The sequence below is a fragment of the Rhinolophus sinicus genome, chromosome 10 (assembly GCF_057876585.1).
Source record: "Rhinolophus sinicus isolate RSI-liver-muscle chromosome 10, RSI-T2T, whole genome shotgun sequence".
In the NCBI taxonomy this organism is placed as follows: Eukaryota; Metazoa; Chordata; class Mammalia; order Chiroptera; family Rhinolophidae; genus Rhinolophus; species Rhinolophus sinicus.
Genome location: NC_142510.1, coordinates 17,565,463 through 17,583,872, shown reverse-complemented (window position 1 = coordinate 17,583,872; position 18,410 = coordinate 17,565,463). Strand labels below are relative to the sequence as shown.

Below are 18,410 nucleotides of genomic sequence, written 5' to 3'. Positions count from 1 at the left end.
CAGCAGGAAGGTGAATGTGTCAGCTTCCCCTGCAGTCCTCTGTCCTCTCTACACCGCGTTCACTAGAAAAAGCTGTCTGGTGGCCCAGCCCGCACTCGGGAATCAGGATCAGCTCAAAACAAACCAAACCAAAAAAAAAAACCCAAAACACAACTGTCATGCAGGGTGTCATGCGGGGTCTCTGGTCCCGCTCCCCACATAAGAACACAGGACATGGTGAGGCCAAAAAGGAACACCCACAGAGCCATAGATAGGGGAGTCATACCACTATAGTCTCACTGGCAGCTGGGTTGGAGACACAGAAAGCAGGAGCCACACGATGTGCAATGCACCGTCTGCTTCTCTGCCAACCAACCTCACTTGCTAACTAATCCGCCTCTCTGCAATCCACAATCCACACTTGTTAGTGTAGCCACGGCAGTTACATTAGTGGCCAATGGCTCACTGGTTACAGCTGACGGCCAATTAGCCACAGCTGATGGCCATCCAATCACAGCTGATGCCCATTTACTACCCGAGTGAGCACCTTTCCACGTGAGGGCAAGAGCCTGGAAACTGCACTCCTGGCTCTGTCCCCACAACAACCAAGAAAACTATTGGGCCCTTTTGTCTAGTTTTGTTACGGACCAAGCCGGAGCGGCTAGAATTCCGTTTTCCTAGAGGCTTGGGTTCGGTCGCCAGTGTGGAAACCAAGCCCGGACATCGTGCCGAGAAGGGCCTGCACTCGGTAACAGTTTCAGTCTTATTTTCTACACACTAAACCCAGTTAGCTGGGGTGTTAAGGAAGGGAGCACAGAAGGCCCCATCCCAATCTAAACTCCACCCTTTCCTTCTTGGAGGACAGCCTCCAGATCCCTCCCACTTTGGATCCATAAAACTTCCAGCTCTGGGCAGTTCTGTGACTCACACTGAGCCACAGCACTAGGAAGTAGTCACAAGGCCACGGTCAGAGGTGAGGTGAGGGCTAGGATGGGGGTGGGCTGGGCCAGACCTCCCTTCCCCTGCACCAATCAGCTCCTGTCCTATCGCTTGCTTGATCTCTGTGCCTACCTCTGCCTGACCCTTGGAAATCCCAGCTCAAACTGCCAACCCCACCTGGCCGGAATCCCCTTCTCAGCTGCTCAGTTTATCCCCGAGCAAAGACGGAGTGTGGCTGGGCAAGTGGCTCACAGGCCCAACTGGCTTTTGGGGGTTTCCACCTGTGAGGGTCCTTGGGAGTGCAAGGAGGGGAGGGTTGGGAGGGAACCAGGAGCCGCAGCAGGAAAACACTGGCAGAGCCCAAGAGTAGTTTTCTCAAGTGCGTGCTGCAATCTCCTGGAGAAAGCTTCCAAAAAACAGATACCTGGGTCCTAGCACCAGAGAGTGTGATTTAATTGGCTTGGGGTGGCCTGCATACTGGGAGTTTTAAAAGCTCTGTAGGTAAATCATGGCCCACTGCGGTAGCGTTAGACCTGACTGTGAATCCAGCCCCAGAATTCACTAGCTCTGAGTGTGGGCAGTTCGCTCAGCCTCCCAGCCTGTTTCCTTAAAACAAAACAAGAATTCAACAGATGGCAGTGCTGCGATGTTAAGGGAAGTGAGCCCAACCCTGCCCCCTGACGCAACAGCATGGAGCTGCTCCAGGACACCTCCCGCCCGCCACTGGAGTACGTGAAGGGGGTCCCTCTCATCAAGTACTTTGCAGAGGCACTGGGACCACTGCAGAACCTGCAACCCAGGTCCGATGACCTGCTCATCAGCACCTACCCCAAATCCGGTAGGTGGTGAGGGCCACCCACCCCTCTCTGGCTGCAGACCCCCCTGGGGCCATCAGACGCATGCAGCCCTTAGCCCTCCTCACCGTTTCCCTCTCCAGGCACCACCTGGGTGAGCGAGGTCCTGGACATGATCTACCAAGGAGGGGACCTGAAGAAGTGTCACAGGGCTACCATCATGGACCGGGTGCCCTTCCTTGAGTTCAAGAGCCCAGGGTGTCCCACAGGTGTGTGACAGGGTGCTGGGGGCAGTGGGGCGCAGGGAGATAGGACCTGGGCTCCAGCTCCAGCCCTTTCCCTACCCACGGCTTAGGTATGGAGGTTCTGAAAGACATACCAGCCCCACGGCTCCTCAAGACACACCTGCCCCTGGCCCTGCTCCCCCAGGCCCTGCTGGATCAGAAGGTCAAGGTGAGTGGCGAAGGAAGCCAGGGAAAGAGAACCCTGGCCATCCCAGCGTTGGCTGTATCTTCTGGGAAGGTCTTCCTTCCTCCATCCTGCTCTCATCTTAAAGGGGCAGAGGTCATTGACCTCATGCTCTTGTCTGGTGGGGTCAGACAGCCAGTGAAAGTGAGACTCTTCACAGGCCCATGGAGGAGGGGGCTGGCGGGGACTCTGCATTGCGTGGCTTGGGTTGGTATAAAACACAGTTCCTGGGACCAGTCAAGACTTCAGCCAAGAGCAGGGCTCTAATCCCAGCCCAGACGCACATATCATGGGAACTCCAAGTAAGTTGGCTTCTAAGCCTGTTTCCTTCTCGGCCAAATCGCGAGAATCTGCCTTGCGGGGATGCTGTGAAGGGCGGACTGTCTAGTGCTTGGGGACATGTCTAGTGCCTGGCACGCTGTGTGCTGATGATGCCAAGACTGGGGCGGTCTTCTGCCTCGCCAGGTGGTTTATGTCGCCCGCAATGCAAAGGATGTGGCCGTGTCCGCTTACCACTTCTACCGCATGCTGAAGGTGCACCCTGACCCTGGCACCTGGGACAGCTTCCTGGACAAGTTCATGGCTGGGGAAGGTGGGCCTGACTTTGGCGGAAGGAAGGGGGTGGGGTCAAGGGGCAGCCAGCTAAAACGAATACCAACCTCTGTGTCCGTGTCCCTGCCCATGTCCCCAGTGTCCTATGGGTTCTGGCACAAGCACGTGCAGGAGTGGTGGGAGCTGAGTTGCACCCACCCTGTTCTCTACCTCTTCTACGAGGACATGCTGGAGGTGAGCCCCCCGTGCCACCTCCCTCCGTGTTGTATGTGGGGAGGCAGGAACGTCATGGGGACCTGTCACGGCCTTCTAAGCGCCCTCCCCTGTGGCAACCCCACAGCAGCCCTGGGTCCCCCACCCCACCTTCCCTGCCCAGGACTCAGAGCCACAATACCCCTGGGCAGCGGTGCTCTGGACAGCTCTGATCGCTGAGCATCTCCTCAGCCAGCATCAGGTGTAGTTACCAATCATCCGATCGATGACTGCCATTGCTTCTCCCCGGGGCCACTGTCTGTCACCAGAGAGGACTGTCCCTGCCGCCACCCACCCAGGAAGCAGACACAGCTTATTCACAGGTCACAGCGCAGGGGGCAGTTAATTTTGCCCCAGGGACAGAGTACCAGGGTGAAGAAGCAGGGTCGGAAGTGGCCACCGGTTAGGGGGCCTCCCCTGAAGAGCCCCTCTGCTGCTGCAGAACCCCAAACGGGAGATTCGGAAGATTGTGGAGTTTGTGGGGCGCCCCCTGCCGGAGGAGACCTTGGATAGCATCGTGCGGCACACGTCGTTCCGGAAGATGAAGAAGAACCCCATGACGAATTACAGCAACCTACCTGAAACCTTCCTGGACTACAGCACTTCCTCCTTCATGAGGAAAGGTGGGTGCCCGCCGGACGGGCGCTGGGGACGGCCGCTGGGGAGGGCGGGCGGGGGAGCGGCAGGGCTGGGCCCGGGGTCCCGGAGCCCAGCCCTGCAGCCAGGACCTCGGGCCTCCTTCTTTCCCTCCCCACCGCCCCAGGCACCGTGGGTGACTGGAAAAACACCTTCACTGTGGCCCAGAACGAGCGCTTTGACGCCGACTACTCAGAGAAGATGGCAGGCTGCAGCCTCCACTTCCGCTACGAGCTGTGAGCGCCGCTCTCTCGGAATCGCTCCAGAGGGAGGGGCGTTAAACCGGCCTGGGTCGTGGCCTCAACAATAAACTACGACTGGTGTGGCCCACCCCCTGCGCCACACACCTGCAACTGGTATAAATCATACAGAACGTCAAGTATAACTAAGAAAATACATAGTCACGGGATGTCAAGTACAGCAGAGGGAATGGAGCCAAGGGTATTGCAATAGTTATGTCCGGTGTCAGAGGGGCAGCAGGCTTGAGGGGTCTCACTCTGTGAGGGGTGTAATTGTCTACTATGTTGTTTTGTACACCTGAAACTAAAAAAAAAAGACAAACCTACTACGAGGAGTTATATACTCTGAAAATGATCATTTTCAGGTAGGCACGTAGAATGCCTTTTAGTACATTTAATTACTGTGTTCTAAATATACCTAATGAACTGAAGTCATTTGATTGTCACTCATGCATTCACACCAAGACATCTAAGCTCTATATGCTTAATGCTTGAAAACAAGACTATTTAGATTTTTCTTAATAAGCAATGTCTGTGTCATGATAGGTGTATAAAATAATAAAATCAGTCATCCATAAAAATATTATTTGACTCAGGCCGGCCCGGTGGCTCAGGCGGTTGGAGCTCCATGCTCCTAACTCCGAAGGCTGCCGGTTTGATTCCCACATGGGCCAGTGGGCTCTCAGCCACAAGGTTGCCAGTTCAACTCCTCGAGTCCCGCAAGGGATGGTGGGTAGTGCCCCCTGCAACTAAGATTGAACACGGCACCTTGAGCTGAGCTGCCTCCCAAATGGCTCAGTTGGTTGGAGCGCGTCCTCACAACCACAAGGTTGCCAGTTCAACTCCTGCAAGGGACAGTGGGCTGCGCCCCCTGCAACTAGACACGGCAACTGGACCTGGAGCTGAGCTGCGCCCTCCACAACTAAGATTGAGAGGACAACAACTTGACTTGGAAAAAAGGCCTGGAAGGACACACTGTTCCCCAATAAAGTCCTGTTGCCCTTCCCCCCCCAAAAAAATTATTTGATTCGATTAAAAATAAAGATCAAGAATGCAAACATTTAAAAAAATACAGCGTGTGTTGCATGGAGAGACTCTATCGGAAGCACAGAGCACATCTGAGCCAAGAAAGCAAATGTCCACAGGGACAAAATGAGGCCACCTGCCCCTGAGGCCTCCGGGCCCCCAACGTGCCCTATATGAGGAGGGGGAAGAAGGGTCTGGAAAAGGACCACCCAGGAGACACGGGCAAAGGGGAGGAATATTTATTTGTCACAGTCTTTCGTTGTGTTCCAGCTGGAGGGTGGCAGGGGGTAGGTACCTGTCTGCCAACTTGCGTCACTTTTTCTTGGGCTCCTTACAAGCCACCACGTACCTCTGGGCCACGTTGAGAGGAGGGGAGTAGCCGTCTGCATAGGAGGTGTCTTCAAACAGGACCGAGTAGTCATCCTGGGGCTGCAGCAGGGGGCAGACAGGAGGGGCCCCCCAGGTCAGACCGGTGGCACCCTCTGGTGTGGGTGCCGCTAGCCTCTCCTGTCCTCGTCTTCACCCAAGAAGTCTGGATGTTTGAGCCCCGTGCCTGCTACTAACTGCAGAGCTCTTCACAACCAAGGGCCAGGGGCAGGGTACGAAGAGCAGGGAAAGGGGCCTCACTGCCGACACAGGCGGCTCATACCGAAGGGGCTGGTGCCTTTCGGGGACCGTATCTTAAGGGCAGCATGCAGGGGTCCTGGAGGAAGAGGGGAGACAGCCTTTAAACTGCCATGGGTGCTGGGTAAGCAGGGTACCAGCTACATCACAAGCACGAGGAAAAGCAGCCTTGGGCAAGGAAAGGGCAGTGGCCCAGGAGTGGGCTGGAAGACAGGTCCTGGGTTTGGTGCTTCCCATCTCAAGGCAAAAGCGGGGTCAGGCTAGAGGACACGCATCAGGGCCACTCCACTCAGCTGCTAAGTCTCTGCCGTCAGAGAGAAGAGGTCGGCTGGCACTGCCCAGAGGACAGAGCTGGAGAGGGTTGACACGGCAGACCGTAAGCAGAAGAGAGGGGGCAGCTCAGAGGCCGTCAAGTGAGGACACAGAGGGGAAAGAAGTGGGAAGACAGCCCATGCCCTGTCAGTCAGCCTGCCGCTGGCGCTGGGGATGGCCTCTCCCAGGGGGGCTGCCTTACCCGTTGTGGGGGCGTGTGGATCAGGGCACGGTAGAAGCACGTGGTCTGGGGATACAGGGCCAGCACGAGCTGTTCCTTCTGGAATAAGGCTTCGGGGTCCGTCTCAGGGTTGGCCTTCCACTGGGGCAGTGGGATGATACGCCGCCGGCTCAGGGTGTGTCTCCTGGGGGGGATGCTCAGGTCACCCACAGCGGGTGGGGGTCCCTCCCGCCGCCTGACTGTCCCCGGCCCCACGCCTCCCCAGCCAGCATACTTACTCTTTGCCTTCTTCATCAATGTCGTCTACCTCATACCTGCAGGGGAATAAGGAGAACGGGATGCAGAGGGATTGAGGAGGAAGGTGGGCAGGGGAGCGGCCCCAGGAGCCCGCCCCCCAGGCCAGGGCATCACTCACTTGTTGGTGGCATGGCTGTAACTGACCACCTCGGCCAGGATCCACTGCTCATCCCCGTCCACGGCCTTCACCCGGGCCGCCACCTTGTCCCCAGGTTTGGCCACGTAGTCCCCAGACGCCGGAATGGCCCCACAGAGCGGGGGTGGCCTGAGATTGGAAGAGAGTGTGAGTCTCGGCCCCTCTGTCACCAGCTCCCCCCGTGTGCCTGCCCTCACTTGTCACCGGGCTTCCCGATCCACAGGGGCAGGGTCATGGCTGACTGCTGCAGCAGGGTCATCAGCACCCCCCTTCGCATGGTCTTCCGAGGGGGCTCAGAGTCGTTGTACAGGCCTGCAATCTTGGCAGCTGTGGGAAGGAAGTGAGCCCTGAGACACCGGGGGCAGGTGTGTGCCCCCCCCAGGGACAGGTGTCTGAGCCCCTCCCAGGCACCGGGGACAGGTATCTGAGCCCCCCAGGCGCCGGGACAGGTGTCTGAGCCCCCCGCCACTTCCCCCACCCTGGCACCGGGGACAGGTGTGTGCCCCCTGAGGTGCCGGGGACAGGTGTCTGCCCCCAGACCTAGCCAGCACGCCTGCACTGAGTGTCAGAGGAGCTCAGCCCCAAGGGCCCCCATATGACCCTTCCACTAGGTGCCCGTGGTGACACTGCTAGGCTGTACTAACAGATGGGTGAGACAGCAGGTTAGGGGGCACCCTTGGGGAAAGGAACTAGAAAGGGCAAAAGGGGGGTTCTGAGGTGCTGGTCACATCCTGTTTCTTGATCTAGGTGCTGATTGCAGCCTTTTCTTTCATTAGCGAAAATTTTATAGAGCTGGAAGTACACTTATGTGTACTTTTCTAACAGTATATTGCAATTCAATAAAGTTAAACAACTATCAAATGTGAACAAACCCATGACTTCCTCAGACATGGCTGAACATCCCCAGTCAACCTCAAACCCAGCTGTCCGAGTGACAACATTTGTCCTGATGGGCAAGGGGTCTGCCCACTGTGGGTTCACTGAGGGGCGACAGAGACGTGGGAAAGCCAAGGTGGTCTGAAGGCATCTGCGCGCCCGCATCCTGTGCAAACACCCTCTGACACATTGGCTTCAAGTCATCCAGGGTGTGGCTCTCAAAAAACAGCCAGGCTGTCACCACAGGAAGAAATGGGAGGGGGGTGGTGGGGAGGAGGCCGGCGACTGCCCCAGGCAGTAGAGAGGGAGCAGAGCAAACCATCACGGTGCTGCACCGGGGAGACCCTGCCTGAACCCTGGGAATGACCGCCACCCCCTTCCCAGTCCCAGGCTGCCCTGGTGCTTCTGTCAGAGGCCCATGGTCCGGTGACACCAGGCTGAGGTTACAGGTCCCCCCACGGGAAGACACGGCTGCTGCTCTCAGGAAGCCCCACTCCGCCTGGGCAAGGAATGCAGAGCTGACGTGTCATCTCTAACTCACCGATCCGCCTCTCTTCCAACAGTGACTTGATTTCCGCAATCTTATCTAGGGCTTTTCGGAGGATGCTGAGGGAGAGAAGAGGTCCACATGAAGACCAAAGCACAGATTTCCTTTTCTGGTTACGGCAGGCAGGCTGGCTAGTAATTCAGACCAACCCTTCTGCCGAAAACTCTAAGCCCCACGTAGGTGGTTTTTCATCTTTAAAGCATAAAAATCTGATGAGACAGTAGGCCGTAGCAGGTCCAAAAACCTAAGAGGATCCCGGAGAGTAAGTAAGCAAAGCAGAGAGAGCTGCCTTTGCCTGACTGCTTTTGAAAATCCCGAAGACAAGCTGCTGAGTGCGGGCAACCTCTAACAACTGCTTGAGATTCAGAAGCCAGAAGGAAAACTCAGGGTCTGCCCAAGGTGGGATACGGGCAGGAGACTCCAGGACTCTGGGGAGTTGTCAGCTCAGAGCAGGGCGGAGTTAAAGAACTTACTGCAGAACTCAGCAGAGCTGTTATTCATACATACATTAATATGCATTGTGAATCTCTAGGAGAGGAATGTAATATCATCTCCTAAAGTTACTGTCGTTCTACCGCAGAGGTTTGAGGAAACAATGTTTTGAGGTCATTTACTATATAAAAAGCAGTTTTTTCTGGATCTGACACTTCTCACCTCAGAACCATAAAAGCTTCAGGTCATCTAGTATGACCTCCCAGGCAAAGCATGGTTCCCTACGTTCTGACAGGCAGGTAGCCCGCCTCATGGATGGTGCCAAGAGGCCCACTGCACGTGTGCCAGCTGAGGAAGGGCTCTTTCTGGTTGGCATTCTGTTGAATGTAGCTAAGAGCCCTGAGCCCGCACCATCCTCCCCCCAACCTCAGCACCTCCCCGCAGACCATTAGCAAGGGGCTAAAATAGTACAGCACCCTTTAAAATATCCAGTATTGCTGCATACAAATTCACAGCGTAATTATTTGAACTAGGCGCAAAGCAGCTAAGCCAGGGGGCGCTGTACAGGTGGGACTGGTGGGGCAGCCCACGCAAAGCCCCCTCTCCTCCACCCATCAAGAAGGAACCTGCAGGAGCCCTCAGGGCCTGGCTGCCCTGTGTGTGTGTGGGGTGCGGGGGGGGGGGGGGGACTGCAACAGGAGGGCGAAGGTAACAGATGTCAGCGTCTCATGCACATGGCTTCTTTGCACAGCTCTAAATGGTCTGTTTCGGGGTGAGGAGGGAGAGCTGACACATCCTGTGGTGTATGAGGATTAACCACAGCGTCACCTCCGGTCAGCAGGTGCCCACCAGCAAGTAGACCGCCGTCCAGGTCCCAGTGAAAGATGGTCCAGGCACCCAGGCAGCCAATCCTTCTCTCTTCCTGGCAGGCTCCTGACATTGGAGCCCGTGACTCACTCCCCGCTTGGAAAGCTAAACCATACCTGTGTCTGCACTCCTTAAACAACCTCCTGTAGTGGCAACTTGGGAGTGACTGTGGGGGCAGAGCCCCAGAAAGTAGTTTCCAGGCTCTCGGCCTCACATAGACAAGTGCTAGCTCAGATAGTAAATGGCCATCAACTGTGATTGCATGGCCATCAGCTGTGGCTAGTTGGCCGTCAGCTGTAACCAGTGAGCCATTAGCCACTAATACAACTGCTGTGGCTACGCTAGCAGAAGAAAGAGAAGAGAAGAGAAGAATGGGGGCTAGCAAGAAGATGGCAGCTGGGCTGGCAAGCGTGGATGGCGGTTTGCGGACAGTGTGGATCCAGCCTCCAGTGAGAGTATAGTGCCGCCAGCGAGAATATACTAGTATGACTCCCCTACCTATGGCTCTGTGGGTGTTCCTTTTTGGCCTCACCATATCCTGCGTTCTTGTGCGGGGAGCGGGAGCAGAGACCCCGCCTGGCACCCCGCACGACAAATGGCGCGGCGAGCAGGGTCTCCCGCATGACAGTGACTGAGGCTGTCCACTGTCTGTGGCCAAAGTGTCACTGAGGACACAGTTCCTGATACTGCTTGCTGTGCCCTTCCAAACCCGCATCTTGAGAAATGCCTTTAGAACTAACATTACAAAAGAACTGGTTCCCACCTGGGAATGGACTCGTCCTCCCCTGGAATATGGAAAATTAGATCTATGAGCTTGTTTCCCTGTGACTCCTGCTGCCAGGCCTTTTTTAAAAAGAGGTGATTGTTAAATGAAGACACAGGCGTTCCTTTCCATTTTCTGCAAAGCAGGTGGAGGTTTAAAAGCAGCCGGGGTGCAGTGGGGGCGTACACAGCACAAAGACCAGCAGCGCCTCCCGGGAGCCAGGCTAGTTCCTGAACAGGCTCTTGGCACCTCCTCAGTTTCCAGAGGGTCCCAGTGCACCTACTCAGCAGGTGAGCCGATGTGAGCAGCACCTGGATGAGTGCTACAGGGACACACAGCATTGCGTCCCCTCCCAGCCTCGGAGCTCCGTGCCGGCATCTCTACGCCACCCGCGGTCCCACGCCCAGCAGGGCATTTTGGTGCTGAGGTGGCTTCACTCAGGGTTGAGCAAATGAACGCATGCACGTGCGACCGTTTGAAAAAGTGAGATAGCAGAAGAACTGCAAGAAGTCGGGACCTGTAGTTATGACACAAGCTTAACTCTGGGTGAGTCAATGCCAGAGAAGAGCCCACACCACACTGGTCTTAGAAGCTGTCGCCTCACTTTGCCAGCAGTTAAGCTGGGAAGGCACAGTTTGTCTTTTACACGCAAATGAGGGCGGGTTACTCTGACTTACGGAAGTCAAGCTGCAGCCCGGGTGACTGGGAGAGGGCCTGAGCAGGGCAGGTGAGAAATCTGCCAGTCAGGGAGGGAGAAGACGGGGGTGGGGAAGGGTGGTGGGGGGCAAGAAGGCAACACCTCCAATCTAAGTTCACTATGTCTCCCCCCCAAGTCAGCCCCACCCTTCTGTTCTGCTCCCTAACGTGTGGCACAGGGATCCCCATTGGGTCCCGCTGTCCAAGTAAAAACCTTGCAATCTTCAACTTCTCTGCTTCCAACTCGTCCCCAATTTGATCTCAGAAATGGCCCCTGCACCCACCTTTGCTTCTCCATTCCCTCTGCCACTGTCTCAGCTCAACTTCAGTGTCTCTTGCCTGGGGTCTCACTAGCCTTCAGTCTCCCCCAGGCTGCTCTCCACGTGGCAGCCAAAGGTTTCTCTCCTCTTCTACAGCTTCGTGGGTTCCGTGGCCTCCAGGACAAATTCCAGTACTGGGGGTCCCCCACATTCCTGCCTTCCCCTCCCCCAGCCATACAGGACTAGTTCTCACTCCCCAAATGCCTGAGCCCTGGACCGTGTCCTGTCTGCCTACCTGCCGATCCCCACTCAAGACTCTCCCCCTCTCTGACGCCGTCCATCTCTGCTGGCTCGCCAACCATACTGTCCTATACACGTTTTTTCTTTTTTTTTAGGGTGTCTCTCCTTTTTGGGCTGCTTGAGCTCAAACGCGGGAGCCTCACTACCCTGTGTGTCTAGATAAGGACTGCCCAGGCTGAACGCAGGGATGGCACCAGCAAAGGTTTGCAGAATGACTGACAGCAGGCAAAGAGAATATGGGATTCCGAGCGCCGGAAAGAGCCTGAGGAGAGCCAGACGGGAGGACAGGAAGTGCCCTGGAGCCACCAGTAATGCTTGGGGTGCTGCCTCGGGCGCATGGCTGTCACCTGCCGCGCACACATGCAAGGCAGTGTTTTGTAAAATGTAGGCTGACTCATTATTGAGTCATGAAATTAATTTCTTGGGTAACAACATTTAAACAACAGACTACACATTGTAACAGTAAAAACTGTAATTCTTGTTCCAATTCTGTGATAATACACACACATAAAACCAATGTGTGTGTGTGTGTGTGTGTGTGTGTGTGCTGTGAAAAGGCTTCATTGTATCATTCTAGCATGGGATTAAAGAATATTGACTTTGGGTTTGAAATTGGCCTCCCCCACTTACTAGCCGTGTGACTTTGACCGTGGAAGATTACACAACCCCTTGGAATTTCAATTTCCTCATCTGTTGTATGGGGGTAACATCCATTTTAGAATTGCTCTGAGGATTCAGTGAGGTAAATATACAAAGTACTTAGCATAGTACCCAGCACACAGTGAGGCACACTGCGTTTTTGTTGTTGTTGTTGTTATTATTAGGCCACAACAGAGAATGTATCTCCTAATACCTGTTATGGTCAAAAGAGTTGAAGAAACTGGTCTTAGACATTTTATATGCCTGATCTCATTTTATGTTGACAACTCTATAGGTAGCTATTATCCCTTTTTAATGACAGAGCAACTGAGTCTCAGGGGAAGCGACCTCCCAAGGCCACGTGACTAGTACAGGGCAGCAGCTGGGATTTGCCCCCTGCCATGCTGCCAGCTGTGACACAGCAGGGCTCGGGCAGAGGGGGGCCTAGATGTGATTCTAGGGAAGGAGGGTTCCCGGGAGAGGCTGGGGTGTTGGAATCTGCTCATCCGCAGCAGCACGGGCGAGGGAGGAGAGCCGGGGGCAGGGCGAGGGGGTCACACTCACTTGCACTCGGCCTCTGCATCGGCTTTGGCGGTTGTGTAGAGGCCACGCAGCTTTGTCCGGTAATAGGGAGAGACTGCAGAAGAAGCACAGGAGGAGGAGGTGTGGGCGAGGGGCAGTTGACAGTCACGTGGCTCTGCTTCCAGGACAGTGGGCTCAGACCCTGGGTGAGGTACCAGCTCTCCTAGCTCAGAAGTGCTCCCGGGGGCACTGGGACCCCAGGTACAAGGAGCTCACATTGCCATGGGGTACAAATGCCTTCACCACATCTAACAGAGGACCTCTTATCTTCGCCACAGCACGACACCCGCAGAAAAGATGTCTCAGCTCGCGGGAAAGCAGAAAATGTTCTCAAAGCTGCTCAGAGGTGGAGAGCACAGCCCAGGAGCCTGACCCTCTGAGGGCCTCTTCGGGGCCCCCCGGGGGGGGGGGGCAGCTCTCTCTCCAGGGAAACCCCGAGAACTGAGCTGTGTGTGCTCTAAGGCATTTCCCTAGATTTTCTCACTTTCCTGAGAAGCCTCATTCCCAGGGCAGCCTCATTTACCTGACTTTCTAGTCCCTAGAGCTGGGGGATTTTAAGGTTCCTCAGTGCCAGGCAGCCGTCTGTCACCTGTCTCCTGGGTCACCTTAGGTCACCCAGCCTAAGGGAAAACTGTCCCTCTGGCCTGAGGAGCAGCTCACTTTGGACGATACAGTTTGCAGATACAGGAAAAGTCCCTTTTGGAAAAGAGAGCAGCCCCGCCCCCAATCTTGGCCCCGCCCACAGTCTCCCCCGCCCCCCCCATCCCTGCTCTCTCCCGAGCCCTGGAGACTCACTCTTGTTCTCGGTCTGCATGCGCTCGTGGGTCTTCTGAATATTCACTAAGTTGTGTTCGCTCCGCGAACGCTCTTCCTGCAAGGAGGAGGTCGACAGAACATGAGGGAAGCCCTTCGTCCTGCGGGGCGGGGGTGGGGGGCGGCACCCTGCGTCCTAGGCCAGGCGCTCCACACACATGGCCAGCACTTTCTACATCCAAACTCAGGATCAGTTCAAAAGGACTTTTTCCCTGACTAATGCAAACGCATTACAAAAGGCATCAAAGTTAAATTATAAATTATACATTTAATGACTTTCCTTCATCAAAAAAGACAAACTGATCTGCAGATTCAATGCAATCCCCATCAAAATTCCAGCGGACGTCTTTATAGAAATTGACACGCTTATTCTAAAATTCACATGGAAATTCAAGTGACCCAGAATAGCCAAAACCACCTTGAAAAAGAACAACAAAAACAACATTGGAGGACTCAACATTCCCTGATTTCCACATTTCCTACAAAGCTATTGTAGTCACATGGTGTGACTGGTACATAGGGCACAGAAATAGAGTTGAGTCCAGAAATGAACAGGGACACCTGTGATCAGTTTACCTGGGGAAGAGGGGATGGGGAAGGATGCTGGTGCCACTCTCCCCCATATCAGTGGTCCTGGGACCGGGGCAACTGAAGATGCCGGAAGCAGGGATGATTCCTACCTACCATGTTTCCCCGAAAATAGACCGGGTCTTACATTAATTTTTGCTCCAAAAGATGCATTAGGGCTTATGTTCAAGGGATGTCATTCTGAAAAACCATGCTAGGGCTTATTTTCCGGTTAGGTCTTATTTTCAGGGAAACACAGTAAGACACTGTAACTGTACCTTTTAACCTTGAAGTCAGAATTTCTAAGTGCCTGAGGGGGTGGGTTGTATCTTCACCCCATCAGGCAAAATGGGGTTAGAGGTGAACGCAGCTATACTGCCCTGTGGTCAAAACAGCCCACTAGCTCTGTACCTACCATAACCCTACGTGAGTGGGAATGATGGGGTCGGGGGAGGGCGCAGGACGGGACACTTGCTAGACTAGTGCTGCTAACAACTTAGCAGTCTGGACCAGCACAGGGGCTGAACCTAACGTCCTTCCAACACAGAAAAGTCTGAGTAAAAATCAGTGACGAATGGAGAACAGGGAGAAATAGCCGATGGGTAAAAGAATGAATGGGTCATGCAACGTGCTAACTTCAGGATTGCATTAACGCCTGGAGAGGCTCAGAGCAGGAGAATGATACTGGTCTTCCCTCAGCTATGCCAGATGCCCCAAAGGGTGCAGCCATCCATCTGCCAAGCCCAGCCCTGCGTTTAGAACCTAACAAAAGCACATGGAAGCACGCACACCTGGGCAGCAGCCCTCTGAGAGAGACATTCTGGTCACGTGGCATGATGACACACTGGGCTAACAGCTGACGAGGGAGTGGAATTCTAGCAAGTACTAGGGCCTTCTTTAGCTTTAAAATTGTATTAATAGTTTTCGAGCAGTTTTAGGGTTCCAGAAAAATTGAGCAGACAGTAGAGAGTTCCTATGTAGTTGCTTTGCCTGCAGTTTGAGTAACATCTTGCATGAGCATATTTGTTACAGTTAATAAATCAATATTGATAATTAACTAAAGTCCATAGGTTACATTAAGGTTCACTTTTTGTGTTGTACATTCTACGGGTTTTGACAGAAGCGTAACATATTGTACCCACCATTCCAGTATCATACAGAATAGTCTCACCTCCCTGAAAATCCCGCTTCCCTAGTCATTCCTCCTTCCCTTCCGCCCTCCGGGCCGCTGCAATCACTTAGCTTTTCACTCTCTCATTTTGCCTTTCCCAGAATGTAACATAGTCAGCATCCCACAGTATGTAACCTTCCAGACTGGGTTCTTTCACTTAGCAACATGTGCGCCAGCTTCTTCTGACTCAGTTTTCAGGTTACATCCCACTACAAAGCGTGTCCCTGGAAGGAATTCCTGGGATCCTCTCAATCCTGGGCCACTGGACTGAGTGCTGCACGGCTCTGAGCGGACAGACTGTTGTGGAACTATGAACCTGGATGATGGCCTGATGAGAAAGGTCCCTGGACAAAATATAGCAGCCCAGGCTTGACATGTGTAATCATGAGCGGGGAAAAGAAGGGGAGACCCGCTAACGAGGACCCAATCAATTTATTTGGAAACATACAATAGCAAAAGTCAAAGGCAATCAGAAAATGTGCAATGACAGAAGGTAAAGGCAGGTAAGACTAAACTATACACATTAATAACAATGTTGCGCCAAAGAAGCTCACAAACCGGGGGGAGACAACACGGGAGAGGTCGGGAACCCAAAAAGACCTCATCAGGTTCGTGGCTAGAGACTGGGACGTCCCCCAATGCTGCAAGCTGCATGCAAGTTCCAATTTCCAAGTTCTAAGTTCCAATTTACTGCCAATTGAGGTCTGTCTTATGTATCTCTTCAGAGGCACGTCAGAGCCAATTTTCTTGTTCCTGTCTCCCCCTCAGGGAATGGCCAGTTCTGTGAGGGTTCTGCAGCTAATATGATAAAGATATTGTTTATCTGGCTGAAGGGTCAGTTCATCCAGACAAACAATCTGCTGTTCCGGGCTGGGACCATCGGCTCAAGGCCATTTAGGGCTTGGCAACGTGCCTGTCACGTCATTCTTCACCTCATATCTCCTCTACTGGGGATTAGATGAGGGAAAAACAGACAAAAAGAAACAATAAATCACATCAGCCAATGAAGGCAAATTTTCCTAACATCTGCCCCACAACATACTGCAGCCTGCTATGCACAAACATGTATCACCCTTGATTTGGGGGAATGGAAAGCTATTACAAAGAACAGGGAGAAAATGGGTGTGGGGGCAGAGCCCCAGAAAGTAGTTTCCAGGCTCAGCCTCACATAGACAGGTGCTGGCTCAGGTAGTAAATGGCCATCAACTGTGATTGTATGGCCATCAGCTGTGGCTAGTTGGCCGTCAGCTGTAACAGTGAGCCATTGGCCACTAATATAACTGCTGTGGCTACGCTAGCAGAGAGAGAAAGAATGGGGGCTAGCAAGAAGATGGTGGCTGGGCTGGCAAGTGAGGATGGTGGTTTGCGGACAGTGTGGATCCAGCCTCCAGTGAGAGTATAGTGCCGCCAGAGAGAATATAGTGGTATGACTCCCCAACCTATAGCTCCGTGGGTGTTCCTTTTTGGCCTCACCATATCCTGCGTTCTTATGTGGGGAGCGGGAGCAGAGACCCCACCGGACGCCCTGCACGACAAATGGCGCAGCGAGCAGGGTATGGTGCCGGCCAAAGCTCTCCAAAGGACGGTGGAGCAGTTTGTGTGTATGAACACTCAGTCTCTGGAAGACCAGGAGGAGCAGCTCCCAGAGAGCTGGACCCCCGTGGAGGGGTGGGAGGACGTGGATGGTTCTCCCACCAGCACAGGAAAAGCCATGCAGCTGCTAGAGAGATGGAGCCCCGTGGAGAGGTGGAAAGATGTGGACGGTTCCCCAACCAGCACAGGCCGGAGAAAGCAAAGGTCGTTGCAGCCTTGTGGGCCGGGAAGTTCCTGCTCAGGCAGCCCAGATGCAGGACTTGTCCCAGGAGGAAAGGCTTGCTGAGTCCTCCATGGGAGATGAGGGTGAGGTCAAGGTCATCCCTCACCCCCAGGACAGCCCTGGCGAATGACTATGGACTATGGGGAAGTGCCTTCCATCCCTAATTTAATGGACAGCTTGACTGTTTGTTTGGGAACGTACCACCATGTAGTGGAACTGGGGGATATTTGCTTTTGTGTCTTGACTGGCCGCCATCGAGAATATGTAAGCACCTTGATTGTGAGTCGCTGTTGTTCCAGCAGGGTACCCTGAGAGGCACAGAGAGAGTGGCAGTGCCCTGAGAGCCCTGGCTGTGTCCAGGAAGTCTGGCTGAGCCCTGAGATACCCTGGCGGTGCCCAGGAAGTCGGGCTGTTCCCAGAGAGAGTGGCAGTGCCCTGAGAAACCCTGGCTGTGTCTGGGAAGACAGGTGGTACCCTAAGAAGTCCAGGAAGTCTGGCCGTGCCCAGAAGCACTGGTGGTGCCCTGAGAAACCCTGGCTGTGCCCAGAGAGCCTGGCTATGTCCAGGATATTGCATTCACCTCCAGGTTCCTCGCACAGGGCCCCTCGCGGAAGACGCTTGTCGCGTAGATTGTGAGGCGAGAGCCTGTAGGGGTGGAGTGTGGGGACAGAGCCCCAGAAAGCAGTTTCCAGGCTCTCGGCCTCACATAGACAGGTGCTGGTTCAGGTAGTAAATGGCCATCAACTGTGATTGTATGGCCATCAGCTGTGGCTAGTTGGCCGTCAGCTGTAACAGTGAGCCATTGGCCACTAATATAACTGCTGTGGCTAGGCTAGGAGAGAGAAGAGAGAAAGAATGGGTGCTAGCAAGAAGATGGCGGCTGGGCTGGCAAGTGCGGATGGCGGTTTGCGGACAGTGTGGATCCAGCCTCCAGTGAGAGTATAGTGCCGCCAGAGAGAATATAGTGGTATGACTCCTGTGGGGACAGAGCCCCAGAAAGTAGTTTACAGGCTCTCGGCCTCACGTGGAGGGGTGCTGGCTTGGGTGGTGATTGGCCGTCGGCTGTGGCCAGTTAGCCAATTAGCCGCCAATATAACTGCTGTGGCTACGAAGGATTGCCGAGGAGCCGAGCAGAGCCGAGCAGAGCCGAAGAGAGCGGAAGAGGAGGGCCGAGAGAGAGGAACAGAGGAGAGAGTGGAGGAGAGTCGTCGGTCGGTCGGTTGGCGGAAAAGCGGACGGCAGGTCGGCGTCCGGTGGGCCCAGCCTCCAGTGAGACCATAGTGGTATGACTCCCCTACCTATGGCTCCATGGGTGTTCCTTTTTGGCCTCACCATATCCTGCGTTATGTGGGGAGCGGGAGCAGAGACCCCGCCAGACGCCCCGCACGACAAATGGCACAGCGAGCAGGGTCTCCCGCACGACAATGGGTTTCTGATAGGATTAAAGCAGTAGGTCCCACAGGGTGGGTCCAAAGGCCCCCCCCTGAGATGAGGAGGGTTTAGAAAGGCCGTAGGATACAGTAGTCAGGCTAAGTTACATCCAGTAACTTAGATATGACGACCACTCACCTAACCCTAGTATGGGGCACCCAACATTTCTGGGTACAAAATATGTATTTTAACTGCACCTGGGCCGTTAGGACACA

General features: G+C 54.4%; 2 protein-coding genes across 8 annotated transcripts in view; one reads left to right on the top strand and one right to left on the bottom strand.

The window, feature by feature from the left end:
• Positions 1-54: 54 nt before the first annotated feature.
• Positions 55-4,929, top strand: LOC109459870 (sulfotransferase 1A1-like). Of its 4 annotated transcripts, none has more exons than XM_074322910.2 (8): positions 55-952; positions 1,685-1,756; positions 1,856-1,981; positions 2,068-2,165; positions 2,646-2,772; positions 2,872-2,966; positions 3,427-3,607; positions 3,748-4,929. In XM_074322910.2, the coding sequence occupies exons 3-8, from the start codon at positions 1,885-1,887 to the stop codon at positions 3,858-3,860; spliced, it is 711 nt and encodes a 236-aa protein (XP_074179011.1). In that variant the 5' UTR covers positions 55-952; positions 1,685-1,756; positions 1,856-1,884; the 3' UTR covers positions 3,861-4,929. The 4 variants fall into 4 exon arrangements, with proteins under 4 accessions (XP_074179011.1, XP_074179010.2, XP_074179008.2 ...); XM_074322909.2 differs by having other exon boundaries at positions 1,608-1,756; XM_074322907.2 differs by having other exon boundaries at positions 1,551-1,756.
• Positions 4,930-5,109: 180 nt separating this feature from the next.
• The window catches only part of SGF29 (SAGA complex associated factor 29), a 31,681-nt gene continuing 18,380 nt past the window's right edge, over positions 5,110-18,410 (bottom strand). For all 4 annotated transcript variants that reach the window (XM_088801422.1, XM_088801423.1, XM_088801421.1 and 1 more), the window contains 8 exons: positions 13,193-13,268; positions 12,380-12,452; positions 7,853-7,917; positions 6,633-6,762; positions 6,418-6,564; positions 6,281-6,316; positions 6,024-6,186; positions 5,110-5,314 (listed from right to left, as the gene is read on the bottom strand). In XM_088801422.1, coding sequence (XP_088657548.1) covers positions 5,198-5,314; positions 6,024-6,186; positions 6,281-6,316; positions 6,418-6,564; positions 6,633-6,762; positions 7,853-7,917; positions 12,380-12,452; positions 13,193-13,268 — 807 coding nt within the window. In that variant the 3' untranslated portion in view covers positions 5,110-5,197. The remainder of the gene's footprint in view (positions 5,315-6,023; positions 6,187-6,280; positions 6,317-6,417; positions 6,565-6,632; positions 6,763-7,852; positions 7,918-12,379; positions 12,453-13,192; positions 13,269-18,410) is intronic.

Coding starts and splice junctions, on each gene's coding strand:
- LOC109459870 (XM_074322909.2), top strand. CDS start 1,609: ATGGAGCTGCTCCAGGACACCTCCCGCCCGCCACTGGAGTACGTGAAG. Junction 2,166..2,645: donor TGCTGGATCAGAAGGTCAAG/GTGAGTGGCGAA, acceptor CTGCCTCGCCAG/GTGGTTTATGTCGCCCGCAA. Junction 3,608..3,747: donor TTCCTCCTTCATGAGGAAAG/GTGGGTGCCCGC, acceptor CCACCGCCCCAG/GCACCGTGGGTGACTGGAAA.